Here is a 15,000-nt window from a genome sequence, read left to right on the forward strand (position 1 = left end):
CAAATCATCGATTCCTTTTTACAGAAACATTCACTTCCTCCCTCGGATACACAAACACAATCAATCTGAGCCGAGTTAAAATGTTAAAAACAATCATTGTGATCAGCTTTAATTTATCCTGATCGCATGACTGGATTGGTTATCGCCCGGCCAGAAGTACAGTAAGAGTAGTAATGGTGTTAGTGGTAGTAGTAACAGTTAGTGGTAACCATAGTAACAGTGTTGATGGGATGCAGACAGCTGTGTGTGGATGTGATGCAGAAACATGAAGCTGAAAAGAGAAATGACTCCTTCTCTTCCAGGAGTCTGGACAGGAAACACACCTCCTCACTCTGGTATCCTCCCTCCTCTCCTACACTAACTGTCTTCCTGTCCTCTCTCTCCTCTCTCCTCTCTCCTCCTCTCCTCTCCTCTCTCCTCTCTCCTCTCTCCTCTCCTCTTCCTTTCCTTCCTCTCTCCTCTCCTCCCTCTCCTTTCCTCTCTCCTCTCTCCCTCCTCTCTCTCTCTCTCTCTCATCTCCTGTCTCCTCTCCTTCTCTCCTCTCTCCTCTCTCCTCTCCTCTCTCCTCTCCTCTCTCTCCTCTCCTTCTCTCTCTCTCCTCTCCTTCTCTCCTCTCTCCTCTCCTTCACTCCTCTCTCCTCTCCTCTCTCCTCTCTCCTCTGGTTTCCTCTCTCCTCTCACCTCGTTTCCTTTCTCCTCTCTCCTTTCCTTTCCTCTCTCCTCTCTCCTCTCTCCTCTCCTCTCTCCTTTCCTGTCTCCTCTCTAACTGGACTCTTAGCGTTGTAAACCTGTCAGCTGTTTTTGAATGTGACTCTAACCGCACCCCGTAGCAGCAGGCGGCTGCAGACCATGGTGGCGTCATGTGACATGTTCAGTGACATCACTCAGCTTCTGACCAATCACGTGGCAGAGTCATGTTGCACCAGGCATGGCAGTTTGAGCAAGGCATGCTTGGAGAGCTTGTGCAAGGCCTGATGGGTAGATCTGTGAAGTCCTGCATGCGTCTGATGATCGTCCCTGATTGGCTGAAAGTGGACGTCTGTCCAGTGATGTCAGAGGACTTGGACCGACCCGGAGGACTTAGAGAGGAACATAGATCAGTTCTAATCTCCATCCAGAGGTCTCTGACGGGTTAGATAATCCTCTTACAGGATCCTGTCAACAATCAAACATCAGGTCCACGTAGACTTTATCAGAAGAACAGCAGGACCTCCATCAGGAGCAGAGACCGTGGAGTCCTGTCAGTACAGACCGGTCTGGTCCTGGTGGTTTTAAGGGACTCCCAGGATTCCTTTGACCCCCGTGTTTTCAGAGTCCGGCTCTTTGTAATCCAGAGTTTTGTCTCTAGGCGACCATCATGTCCGGCTCCACCCTGAGTCTGAACCATGACCCCACACCTCTACGCAGCACGCTGGGGCGCCAGGCCAGCTTCCAAGAACGCAGCAGCTCCAGACCGCAGGTAACCAGGACAGCCCTCTTGTTCCAGACCGGGTCGACCCTGAAACCTGGGATGTGTTTAAGACTCACTCTGTGTCCTCTTGCAGGTGACGGCTCGGTCCAACACCTTACCCTCTGATCCTCAGCGCCGAGCCTTCGCCATGAGGAAGATGAGGCAGGAGGTCAATGAGATCCTAAACCAGAACCCTGTGGAACTCCACAAGGTAAGATCGGACCTTGGATGATCTGGATTTGACCTGACATGTAGTTCTGGTTTCTGATCCTGAATGTGTTGTCTCTGTGTTTGTAGTTGACTCTGGAGAAGGCCTCGGATCTGGAGGACTTTGGTTTCAGTGTTTCTGACGGTCTGTTGGACCGCGGGGTTTACGTCAGCAACATCCGACCCGGAGGCCCGGCAGAGAAGGGGGGCCTGCAGGCCTATGATCGAATACTCCAGTACAGGACCCAGAACCCTGATACAGACTCATGGCTGTGGCTCAGTACCTGACCCCTCACCTGATCCGCTTCCTTTTTCAGATTAACCACGTGAGGACCCGGGACTTCGACTGCTGCCTCGTGGTCCCGCTGATCGCAGAGTCTCCAAACCACCTAGAGCTGGTCATCAGCCGGAACCCAACCTCCTCCACGACCTCGCTGCTGGCCAATCACACGGACGGCACCAACAACAGCACCCACTCTCCTCAGCCAATCAGCAGCGAGCTCGGACCCACAGAGCTCTCTGTAGGCCAGATGGAAGACGGGGGTCCGATCAAGTGGAGCCAACCAGGAGACATGCTGGGGGCGGGGTTCTCCGTTGCCCAGGTGACGAATAAGTCCTTATAGCAGACGAACCCGGGAAGAAACTGGATCAAACCGGTTCTAACCAGGTCGAGAGGTCAACAAGGAGAACTATACAACTACAATAAACTGGTTTAGACCCATCCGGACTGGTTCAGAGTGACCCCCCATGGTGCTACACACCCTCTGGATGGACTTTGACCACTAAAGTTTGACCTTTGAACTGCTGAAGCAGCCTGAAAGCACATTGGACTGAAGCAACCCCCCCCCCCCCCCCCCCCTCACCTGAGCCGGTTCTGCACACTGGAAGTACTGGTCTACCTGGATCCTGAACTATGACTACTGATCCTTCTGGAGCCACCGGACTAACAAGTCCGAACTGGTTCTGTCACCCAGAGCCATTTCTACTGATTCTGCTGAAGACTAAACCACAGGTCCTGGTTTGACTGGTCTAGGATTAATGGTTACTGGTTCTCCGAGCCTGGAACTAGGGCTACTGAAGCCAGAGCCACAGCCAATGGTCTTACTGGTTCCAGACTTGTAGAAGCTGGTCCTTGTGGTTTGAGAATTAAGGCTACTGATTCCTTCAAAGCTTGAACAAGGACTAACGGTCGTACTGGTCCAAGGCCCATGGACTCGGGTTGTAGTTGATGCAGAACCATGGCCTTGCACAATCCACATCTAATGCTCTTAGCGGTCAAAGAGACACGGATTCAGGTCTTGGGGCACTGGTCTAAATGAAGTCAGAGTCTGTGGTCTGACTAGTTGGAGGCATGGTTCTTGTTCATGGTAACAACATGTTTGGTACCACAGTCAGGACCACTGCCTCAACGAGCCCAGAACTGTGTGTCTTAGTCCATCTGGTCTAACTGGAACCAGAACCATTGCTTCTGGTTACACAGAACCACAGCAGCACAAAGACTGATGGACTTCAGAATCCAGAACCTGAAGGTTGCCAAGAACTCTAGGGATGCTCTGATCAGAATATCACTGGAAGCCAAATGAGTTCACTTCCTGTTTCCTGTTTCCTGTTTCCTGTTTCTGTTCCTTTAAGAACGCCGCCTGGAAGAGAACCCGTTTAAACCCGACCACTGTGATCCACATGAAGTCTTAACCTTGATGTTCTTCAGGCAGGAATCACTTTAATGTTTTTATATCATGCTGCTACTCACCTCTGAAGTCACGAAGGGGACTCTGAGGGGCCGAGAGGGGTCTGAATAATCTGATCCATCAGGTCTTAGGACCATGAGGTTTTAGATGTTAGAGTTCTCTGCAGGGTAAAAACCGCAGAGACTGTCCTGTATTAGCCTGGAGGACTTGTTTCAGGTGAAAACTTGTTCTGGTCTTGAGATGGTGACGTGAAGGTACGAAGTGGACTGTGACAGACGAGGGTCCGCCATGGTGGGTGTCAGACTGGTTTAATGTAGGATGAGGACCTGAAGGAAGCTGAACCTGACACGCTTCATCAAAAACCAGAATCTAATCCCCCAGAAGTCCTCCAAAACCGCCCCGTTAACAAACAAGGTCCAGAGACAACATCACGAGTCCTGCTGTGGTCAACACCCGGTCTGGAGTTCTTACAGGACCCGGTCACTTTGTGGTTTTAATATTATCATTTAGTTTTTATGTTCCTTTAGATTTGGAGCTGACTGATCGTAGCTCTGATGGTACCAACATGACTCCATACAAAGATTAACTCCTGAGAGAGTTCCCTTCTTCCTCTTCTCTTAGAAATGATAAAAACAGAAGTCCTTTTTTAACTTGAAGCTCCAGGTCCAGATCCAGATCAGGATCAGGAAGTGACCTCATCACTTTTTATTTGTTATTATTGATTTGAGTTTGTTGGACAGAGTCAGCTGTTCCTGTTTAACATCACGGTGTTCAGCCCGGCTGGAGGTCAGACTCAGCATGAGCTCCTTTAAACTGGAGCTTCCTGTTAACACAGACAGACGGTCCGGCTCTCACGGGGACTTCATGGTGACATAAACTGGGTCTCTAATAAACCCACAGAGACCAGGTTTATCTCATGTCCCTCTCTCTAAATATTCATGTTGAAGACCCAGACTTCAGAGGTGGACAGCAGGCGGCCATGATGGATTCATGTTTTATATGATGAGTCAGCTTCATGACAGAAATCACCCTCATCGATCAGAGCATCCCTAACGTCACCATGACGACGGACACGCAGAGTTTACTGTTTTAGTTCTGTGCCATGAACGAGCTGCAAACTGGAGGAGTAATAATCCTGATGATGATGAAGATGATGATGATGATGATGATGATGATGATGATGATGATGACACTGAGCAGTTCAATAAGAATCTTTTTCTACTGTTTACACCTGTCGGACTGGCCACACTGTGTGTATGTATGTGTGCGTGTCTGTGTGTGTTGTATGTTATGTGCGTGTGTTAAACACAAGGCCAGTTAAACCCCTCCCACCTCAACTCCTCGTCTTGGCTTTGCCCCGCCCCCACCCTTCTCCCCTTGACCAATAGGAAACAAAGATGAGAGGCAGACAGATTCTGAGAGGTAGAACTGATTGGCTGGAACCAATCAGAACAAACTCTCCCTGTCTGTGATTGGTTCTCCCAAACACACAAACGGACCAATCAGCTCCTAATAAGAAGCCAAGCATGACCCCCCCCCATCCCCAGACCCCCAGACCCCCCAGATCCCCCAGACCCCCTGACCCCCCAGTAACAGTGATCTATTATGCTAATCGATCGGTGTGTTTTTGATTGACTGTTGTCAGTTTTCTCTGTTTGTTTGTTTCCATGGAGACTGAACCCGAGAACATGTAAAATATTAAAAAAGGGTTCAGTCCCATCGCTGTTCACATCAGACCATAGACCCCCAAAACCTGCACCTCATTACCACCAAAACCACCAAACCACGACCACCTTACACCACAAAAAATTACCTGTGCAAAACAGGAACCCTGTGACAGTAAACACCTGTGTGTGTGTGTGTGTGTGTGTGTGTGTGTGTGTGTGTGTGTGTGTGTGTGGTGTGTGTGTGTGTGTGTGTGTTTTTGTGTGTTTGTGTGACGTCACTTCCTCTCACTCACCTCAGTCTGACCTCACTATTTGAAGTGGCCAATCAGAACCCTCCCTCACCACCAAACACACGCAGCTCTCCCATTGGTCGTTTCTCTATTAACTAGCGACTATTAAATACAGTGCTAGCATACAATTAGCAATATAATAGCAGGCACAGAGCACAGGGCTAACATGAGGTAAACAAACTCAGCACAGAGCTCCTCGCCGTGGTTACCATCAGCAGACATGTTTAATCATTGTTTATAGTTAGCACACAGCTAAACCAATAAGAAGAGACGTACCCAGGGGTTAGCACATGTGTAGCCAGGTAACATCAGTCTCACAGCTAACAGACCTAGCTAACACAGCCAACATGACCACCAGGGTATCAGACAGCTAACACCTGGCTAGCATAGGTAGCTTAATGTCAGAACACAGCTACAACAATGCTAACGCAGAGATGTAGCAAGCACACTTTGCTAGTAATTGGTTAGCTGGTGCTAACAGGAGGATAGCAACTAGCTGACATGAGTAGATGGTTGCACACGGCTGTTACACAGCTGGTGCAGCGAGAACACACGGCTAACACACGGTGAAGTTCATATTTGATATGCACATGGCTGTTACACGGCTAACACATTGTAAACATAAGTAATATGGTGTTAGCACATAGCTAGCACCATGCTAATGCCCAGTAAGTGTTACTGCAAACACAAAGCATGGGAACTAGCTCACACTTCATTAGCATGTTGGTAACACAGACTTTAACAGCTAACAACCCAAGAGTAACACGTAGCACACCGAGCTAGCATTGGGTTCACTACCAGTTAGCGCATGGCTAACACAGCTAACAGCTAGTATTGAGTTCATGGTTGGTGTTCGCCATGTCAACGTAACATCACAGAAACACGTACAACTGGAAGCATAGCCTAGCTTAATTATTAGCAATGTTAGCATTTTAGCGTCTGAGACAAACTGTGCTACCAATGGGAGAAAAGCCACAGAGCTGAGGGGGCGTGGCCTCAGGAGCGTTCAATGAGTGAGATCAAAAGCCATACACACTGTTTGTGCGCATTTATTAACTGTGTGTGTGTGTGTGTGTGTGTGTGTGTGTGTGTGTGTGTGTGTGTGTGTGTGTGAGAGAGAGTGTGTAACATTGCAGGGATTTGCACTCCAGTGATTCACCTCAGCAACATGTCCTACACACACACACACACACAGATACACACACACACAGATATAAACACACACACACACACACACACATGCATTGCACTGCCATTTGAAATAGTGGGTCAAATTAGTCTCCATGTAGCTTCACCAACCAAACTGTATTTTCTTTAAAGGAACAGGGATGTTGTAAAGTATTTTTGTACAAATTTAATACTTTGGTAGCATGACGTTCCTGGTGTTTGTCCTGTCGGGCTCCACTGCTCTACTCCACCCCCCTTTGTATGGACGACTACTGAGCAACAATAAAGAACCAAGAGGACGGCTGGACTCCTTCCTGAACACACAACATGATCCTCAGACAGACAATACAAACAGACCATAATAAACAAGTAGGAGAGTCTCTGAGCGTAACAACAATAAACAGCTCTCACCCTGCAGGACTGTAATGTTCCAGACAGGTGAGAGAAACACAGAGCCCTGCAGGGTGAGAGCTGTTTCTCTTTGTTTCTCTTTGTTTATCTTTGTTTCTCTTTGTTTCTCTTTGTTTCTCTTTGTTTCTCTTTCATTTACTCATTTTCTACAGGGATTTTAAATCAGAATGAACTGATACCTAAACAAAGTTTAATACACTTCAGTCTGATGAATAATGAATCTGCAGTTAAAGTAAAGAAGGTCAAACTGAAATAATGTTGAAGTAACTGTGCCTTACAGTAAAGCTGAAATGAAGACCATTAGTAAACATCAGATAAGAGAGAAACAATGTGGGAAGAGGAGAGAACAGGAAGCTGGTTTAACAGAATGAGGAGAACCTTCAGATCCCATAGAGAGGACATGATAATATCTGGACTATGTATTGGACACAAGATTGAATAGTACTGCAGTCAGAATCAGGAAACATACAACAGGAAGGTGACTCCTGTACAGAAGAGGAACACGACGTCATGAACTGTCAAAGGTATGAAGAGAAGAGGAATGATGAGGAGGCTGAGAGAGAACAAGAGGACATCGGACATGTGTGATATTAAGACATTCAATGGATGGCTGCGACAGATTATTGTTTGAGTTATTGAATAGAACAAGTCTGATAAAGAGGATTCAGTTTGATAGAAGTACTTTAATTATTAATTTAATATATTATTATTAATAATAATAATTAATGTATTGTGTTAGTGTAAGTATGGGAGTCTGTATGTGTTTATATTTATTTTATTTTATTAGAGAAGGTGGTTCATAGTTCCTGATCCACACCAGCAGGGGTCGGTAATGCACCTACAAGCTGTGTGCCAACCGCCAATAAAAACACGAGAAGAAGAAGAAGAAGAACCGGATGTGACGTCCCGCTCTGCGCTCTGCTCTCTTGTCTGTTCTGTGACTCGGTGCTCGATAGCTTCTGTCTGTTCTGTTAGCTTCCTCCGTCGTTCCTCGGTTCGTCCTGTCCCGGTTCATCACAGACCAGATCCATCACAGACCGGGTCCATCACAGACCGGGTGAAACGTTAAACCGACCCCTCTGCTGCAGAGATCCAGCCCGGGTCCGGCATCATGTCCACCGCCCTGGAGAGCTACATCAACCGTATCCTGCTGCTAGCTAACATGCTAACAAGCTAACTGCCTGTCTGAATGAATGGATACATGCTAGTTAGCTTAGCTTTTAGTGATGTTTCTGGTTATATTCACAGATTAATCTCAGAGTTAGAACATGATGAAGTTTGTCTCAGTCTGTGTTTGTCCCGAGGTGTTTCCGTTAACTCTCCACTCAGGTACGGTGGCGATCATCACCTCAGACGGCAGGATGATTGTGGTGAGTTCAGGGACACCTGCAGCTTCATCACCTGCAGGTTCAGCTTCATCACCTGCAGGTTCAGGTTCATCACCTGCAGGTTCAGGTTCATCACCTGCAGGTTCAGGTTCATCATATGCAGCTTCATCACCTGCAGGTTCAGCTTCATCACCTGCAGGTTCAGGTTCATCACCTGCAGGTTCAGGTTCATCACCTGAGTTCTCCTCTAATGATCAGATCAGTCTGTTTCTGCCTCTCAGTCTGAAGCTTTAAGACTTCAGTTCAAACACAGAGTTTATAACTTGTGTTTGTTCCTCCTCAGATTAAACATGAGGTCATGATTTCATGAGGTCATGATTTCATGAGGTCATGATTTCATGAGGTCATGAGTTAAAGGGACATGATCACAGAATGTGTGTGTGTGAATCACATGTCCAAAAATCAGCAGCATCTGCGTGACCTCTGACCTCCGAGTGTCCGATGAGCTCTGATGTTTGTCTCTGTTCTATAAATGATCCTAAGAACCTTTAACACATTAAATACACCTGGATGTGTGTGTGTTCATTAATGTGTGTGTGTGTGTGTGTGTGTGTGTGTGTGTGTGTGTGTGTGTGTCTGCAGGGCACTCTGAAGGGCTTCGATCAGACCATCAACCTGATCCTGGATGAGAGTCACGAGCGGGTCTTCAGCTCCAGTCAGGGGGTGGAGCAGGTGGTGCTGGGACTCTACATCGTCCGAGGAGACAACGTGTGAGTGACTCATGGAGCCGTGAGAGGTTCCTGACTGTGCTGAGAGATTCACGACGATGATGATGATGATGATGATGATGAAGATGATGATGATTATGATGAAGATGATGATGATGATGATGATGATGAGATCTAAAGCCAAACATTCTCATAAAGACTGACGCTGTGTTTGTTTCAGGGCGGTCATCGGGGAGATCGACGAGGACACGGACTCCACTCTGGATTTAGGAAACATCCGAGCCGAGCCGCTGAACTCTGTGGTCCACTGACCTCTGACCTCTCAGACTCTGTTTCCATGGCGATGACTCTTTGTTGATGTGTGATAGGAGTCTGTTTCAGGAGTTCACTGATGATCCACATGTTGAAACCTTCAGTGAGCGTCTCTGAGTCCGACTCCTCTCTTTGTGTTTTTATAAAGACGTGACGCGTCCGAGCAGCTTTTTATGCTTCCTGTTGTTTTCTGCAGATCCTGTAATAACAATAAATTTCTCATATTTTGAGCTCTTTGTTTGTTTGTTTGTTTGTTTGTTTGTGTTGAAGTGAAGGTAGAAGTACAGAAAGGTCTAAATGCTCCTGAAGAGATGACCTCAGAGTCACAGAGAGAAATAGAAACATGAAGATCAGATGAATGAAGGAGAGGAAAACAATCACTTTAAAGACATAAACACAACAAAGAAGCTCACGTGTCTGTTTACATCCCTACTGTCGTGTTTCTGAGGCTGCAGTGAACCAAACGTCCACCAGAGGGCGGCGTCTGACTGGACATAGATTAACACTGAGCAGCATCACAAACACAGAGAGGAAGACAACAACAACAAACAGCAGAGTCAGATCATCTCTCTGCTTCTTGTTTGGAGAAGAAGAGTTATCTTGACGTTGCTGCTCGAACTCAGGGGATCCCAAAGTCCTCCAGAATAGTAGCTTCACTTGAAATAAAACCTTGTAAATATAAAGTGTGATGAGTTTTCTGTCTTTCTTTGTCTCCAGGTGACTCCTAAGTTTAGAGTTAGTGAACAGTTAATGATCTAAAGCATCAGTAGCAGCAGGTTCATTCATAACACACAGGAAACACAGACACATGCTCATATAGGGAGGGTCACTTTCTGCAGACCAGCTAAATGAAGACACATTAAATCACTCTGAGGGACAGGGGGGGTCACGAGTCTTTATTTTGGGGGTCTCCGGCTGAAAGGTTTGGGACCCCCTGCTCTAGATCTCCTTCACGTCTCTAACTCTGACTGGAGGTCAGTTAGAGCCCTGATTTCAATCAATCAGGCAAACAGGTGGAGCTGGAGTCATCCACCAATCAGCTACAACACCTCCACCTGTCAATCAAATAAGCCCCGCCCCTGATTATGTAAATTATAGATGAATACCTGTCAGATTAATAAACAATCTGAGATTATAGGTGTAGTTCTCTCACACTGTAAACATTCATCTCTGATATATTATGGGCTGTAATAAAGACTGACTCACTTCAGGAGTCTGCCTCTAGTGGACATCTGAGGTACTGCAAAGTTTTTACACTGGGGTTACTCATAAAAACCACTTCCTGTTATTAGAATCAGATTATATATCAGTTTAATTATCAACAGAGAGAAGTGATCAATGCGTTCTATAAACTCTGCTGTGAAACTGAACTGTGAACACAAACCCCCACTACAGTCTTTATGCTAAGCTAGGCTAACAGGAAGTAGCTTTGTTTGATGTTTGATATAAATGTGGAACTTTTCCTTTAAACTCTGATTTCAGACGAGGATTGCCAAACACGGGCGACTGTTGCATCATCGCTGCACCACAATAACAATCCTCATATCTCACCTTTACCTGCCCTGTAACCAACACACACAGACACACACACACACACACACACACACACACACACACACACACACACACACACACACACACACACACACACACACACACACAAACTACAATAGAGTTTTTATCTATATCAGAAACATAGGAAGTCAGAGGTGTGGAACAGAGTCATAGAGAGTTAATCATTAAAGGGATCTGTGTGTGTGTGTGTGTGTGTGTGTGTGTGTGTGTGTGTGTGTGTGTGTGTGTGTGTGTGTGTGTGTGTGTGTGTCTGTGTGTGTGTGTGTGTGTGTGTGTGTGTCTGCCATATATAAACTACTCATAGCTGAACATGAAACATGAACAGGACATAATAAGCAGTGATGTAATTCCCCACTTTGTCCAAAGGGGGCGCCAAACCGAGCAGACAGAGTTCCTCACATGAGCTTTAAGAGCTCAGATGTTCTCTGGTTCTTCTCTCTGAGGAGTTAAAGGAGGTCAGATGTTCTCTGGTTCTTCTCTCTGAGGAGTTAAAGGAGCTCAGATGCTCTCTGGTTCTTCTCTCTGAGGAGTTAAAGGAGGTCAGATGTTCTCTGGTTCTTCTCTCTGAGGAGTTAAAGGAGGTCAGATGTTCTCTGGTTCTTCTCTCTGAGGAGTTAAAGGAGGTCAGATGTTCTCTGGTTCTTCTCTCTGAGGAGTTAAAGGAGCTCAGATGTTCTCTGGTTCTTCTCTCTGAGGAGTTAAAGGAGGTCAGATGTTCTCTGGTTCTTCTCTTTGAGGAGTTAAAGGAGGTCAGATGTTCTCTGGTTCTTCTCTTTGAGGAGTTAAAGGAGGTCAGATGTTCTCTGGTTCTTCTCTTTGAGGAGTTTAAGGAGCTCAGATGTTCTCTGGTTCTTCTCTCTGAGGAGTTAAAGGAGCTCAGATGTTCTCTGGTTCTTCTCTCTGAGGAGTTAAAGGAGCTCAGATGCTCTCTGGTTCTTCTCTCTGAGGAGTTTAAGGAGCTCAGATGTTCTCTGATTCTTCTCTCTGAGGAGTTAAAGGAGGTCAGGTGTTCTCTGGTTCTTCTCTCTGAGGAGTTAAAGGGGCTCAGATGTTCTCTGGTTCTTCTCTCTGAGGAGTTTAAGGAGGTCAGATGTTCTCTGGTTCTTCTCTCTGAGGAGTTAAAGGAGGTCAGATGTTCTCTGGTTCTTCTCTCTGAGGAGTTAAAGGAGGTCAGATGTTCTCTGGTTCTTCTCTCTGAGGAGTTAAAGGAGGTCAGATGTTCTCTGGTTCTTCTCTCTGAGGAGTTAAAGGAGGTCAGATGTGTTCCTGTCGTCTCTCCGTCACTTGACTTTAACTTGTTTGTTTGAAGCTCACGGTTCTGGAAAGTTCTTGAGCACGAATACTTCCTGACCCCCTGCTGAAGTCAGAGGCCCACTTTGGACACCAGAAGTTAAAGTCTGGATCTGCTCCTCCATGAATCACTTCTTTAAATAAACAGAAGTCTGATTTTTACATTTTAAAAATCATAAACAGAAATATACGTATGTTCATGTTTTAATGTATTTTTCCAGCCCTGACAGGATACTTCACCTCCTGCTGCTTCATGTCCTGACTCTATTAACACTGAAATGATCTTTATTCCATTAAACAGTTAATAAAGTCTGAAGCAGTGTCAGTGATTAAAGGCTCATCACAGGTGTGTTCAATGACCACTGCCTGCCAGTCAAAATAAAGAGATCATTAATTAATAATTTAATTAATTTATTAATGAATAAAGAAACTAATAAAATAATTAATTAATAAAAATAAACACTAAATACTGAAAACAGATGTTTCTGTATTTATTGTATTAAATATTTAATCATTTATTTTCCATTTGTTTGAAAAAATGTGTTTTTGTTTATTTCTTCTGTTTTCAGAGAGAGACAGGATATAAACATAAACGGTCTGTCACGCTGTAGTAGTCTTGAGTGGAGGGAGTCACACACACACACACACACACACACACACACGCACACACTCCGGCTGTGGCGCTCCACGCGTGCAGCCTGGAAGGAGACCAACCTGCAGCCCGGACTCAAACAAACAGGACTTTATATTCCAGCCTTCATAATCTCTGAGCAAGACTTTGAGTCCAGATTAGAGAACTTAATCTGAACCGGTTCAGCCTCATGTGAGACCCACAGAGCCAAAACCAGCACAAACAACCTGATCCGGATCCGGGCTGCAGCTCGGTCCCTGTTTTCATCCATTCACATTTTAAAGTTTAGTTTTCTCCAGACCTGGAACTCTGAAGACCCGGGACTCACCGAGGGGACATGCGGGGCTTTGTGCAGCTGTTGGCTGCGTTTGCACTCCTGTCGGCCGGGCTCAGGGGCTCCGGGGCCGGGGGGGGGATGCAGACATCCGTGGCCGGGGAGGGGAGGACCATGGCCGGGGAGGGGAGCTCTGTGTCCGGGGAGCAGAGGACCATTGCCGGGGAGGGGAGCTCTGTGGCCGGGGAGCAGAGGACCATGGCCGGGGAGCAGATGACCATGGCCGGGGAGGGGAGCTCTGTGGCCGGGGAGCAGATGACCATGGCCGGGGGGAACAGCTCCGTGGTGGACGGGGACCATGACAGGGACCCAGCAGCGGGTCGGACCAGCTCCCCTAGTCGCTGCCGGTCTGAGGTGGACGGGCTGCTGCACCGGGTGGACTGCTCAGACCTGGGACTCCGGGAGGTCCCGACCCCCCTGAGCGTGTTCACGTCCTACCTGTGAGTCTGCAGCTTTAATCCTTTACCTGTTGTTGTTGTTGTTGTTGTTGTTGTTGTTGTTTACCTGTTGCTGTCTCTGAAGCGTGCACGTGTGCGCGTGCGCAGTGTGGTGCAGCCGTGAGAACCAGAGCACCTGTCCCGGTCCTGCTCTAGTCCTCCTCCGGTCCCCTCTCTGCAGCTGGGGCACAGGTCCTGTTCTTCATGTGGAGGTTCAGGTTCTACAGTTAGACCCACCTGAGCCTGTGGAACCACAAGAACCTTTAAAGCAGAGAGAGGGGGCATGTTCACAGTCATCAGGGTCTCTGTGGTTCTGCAGTGAGGGTTCGGTTCCTAAAGGGGGTCCACAGGTTCTCAGAGGTACCTGGTTCCTCTGCAGGCTGTGGTTCTTTAACAAGTTTCAGTTTTTCAGGACGTTTAAAGTTTTTATGAACCTTTAAAGTTCCCCTCAGGTCCCTGATCCAGTCCTGAGACGTTCTCCGGACTCTCAGAGAGTCCTGCAGATTCATCTCAGGTCCAAACACGAGTCTTTCTGTGGTCCTGATCCTGATCCTGGTTTATGGCGTTTATAAAAGCTCCTCGTAGAGGTTCTGACTGAGGGGCGTAAGTTCCTTTAGGAAGTTCTGCAGGTCCCTCAGAGGGTTCCTGAAGACTAGAAAGGGATCTGATGGTTCCTGAGGATGTTCCAGGAGGTTCTCTGATTTTTGTGACTTAAAGTGAGTCCACGAAGAAGAGGACCTCCAGATGTTCTGACGTCAGGTCTGAGACACGTTAGAGGGTTCTTGAGGTGGAACTTTCAGGGAACCAGGAGAACTCTCTGTCAAAGAGGTTCTGCATGAGGTCCAGATGTCTCAGTTCAGGGTACAGATGTGACCTCATGTGTTCATCATGTCAGTGTACAGATGTGTCGTCCTGTGTGTGAGGAGTGTGTGTGTACAGACGTGTCGTCCTGTGTGTGAGGAGTGTGTGTGTACAGATGTGTCGTCCTGTGTGTGAGGAGTGTGTGTGTACAGATGTGTCGTCATGTGTGTGAGGAGTGTGTGTGTACAGACGTGTCGTCATGTGTGTGAGGAGTGTGTGTGTACAGATGTGTTGTCCTGTGTGTGAGGAGTGTGCGTGTACAGATGTGTTGTCCTGTGTGTGAGGAGTGTGTGTGTACAGATGTGTCGTCATGTGTGTGAGGAGTGTGTGTGTACAGATGTGTCGTCCTGTGTGTGAGGAGTGTGTGTGTACAGATGTGTCGTCCTGTGTGTGAGGAGTGTGTGTGTACAGATGTGTTGTCCTGTGTGTGAGGAGTGTGTGTGTACAGACGTGTCGTCCTGTGTGTGAGGAGTGTGTGTGTACAGATGTGTCGTCATGTGTGTGAGGAGTGTGTGTGTACAGATGTGTCGTCCTGTGTGTGAGGAGTGTGTGTGTACAGACGTGTCGTCCTGTGTGTGAGGAGTGTGTGTGTACAGATGTGTCGTCCTGTGTGTGAGGAGTGTG

At 47.1% G+C, this 15,000-nt stretch overlaps 3 protein-coding genes across 3 annotated transcripts in view; all 3 read left to right on the forward strand.

Annotated features, from left to right (window-relative positions):
• The window catches only part of LOC117809630 (T-complex protein 1 subunit beta-like), a 5,674-nt gene extending 4,345 nt beyond the window's left edge, over positions 1–1,329 (forward strand). Inside the window, exon 6 of the mRNA XM_034679074.1 lies at positions 1,313–1,329. Coding sequence (XP_034534965.1) covers positions 1,313–1,329 — 17 coding nt within the window. The remainder of the gene's footprint in view (positions 1–1,312) is intronic.
• A 23-nt stretch (positions 1,330–1,352) lies between these two features.
• LOC117809628 (glutamate receptor-interacting protein 1-like) lies at positions 1,353–6,768 on the forward strand. The gene is made up of 4 exons (XM_034679071.1): positions 1,353–1,459; positions 1,545–1,661; positions 1,748–1,891; positions 1,972–6,768. The coding sequence occupies exons 1-4, from the start codon at positions 1,358–1,360 to the stop codon at positions 2,278–2,280; spliced, it is 672 nt and encodes a 223-aa protein (XP_034534962.1). The 5' UTR covers positions 1,353–1,357; the 3' UTR covers positions 2,281–6,768.
• A 985-nt stretch (positions 6,769–7,753) lies between these two features.
• Positions 7,754–9,478, forward strand: lsm8 (LSM8 homolog, U6 small nuclear RNA associated). Its single transcript, XM_034679075.1, has 4 exons — positions 7,754–8,022; positions 8,210–8,250; positions 8,851–8,978; positions 9,157–9,478. The coding sequence occupies exons 1-4, from the start codon at positions 7,992–7,994 to the stop codon at positions 9,245–9,247; spliced, it is 291 nt and encodes a 96-aa protein (XP_034534966.1). The 5' UTR covers positions 7,754–7,991; the 3' UTR covers positions 9,248–9,478.
• Positions 9,479–15,000: the final 5,522 nt, after the last annotated feature.

Source organism: Notolabrus celidotus, unplaced genomic scaffold (genome assembly GCF_009762535.1).
Source record: "Notolabrus celidotus isolate fNotCel1 unplaced genomic scaffold, fNotCel1.pri scaffold_311_arrow_ctg1, whole genome shotgun sequence".
Taxonomy (NCBI): Eukaryota; Metazoa; Chordata; class Actinopteri; order Labriformes; family Labridae; genus Notolabrus; species Notolabrus celidotus.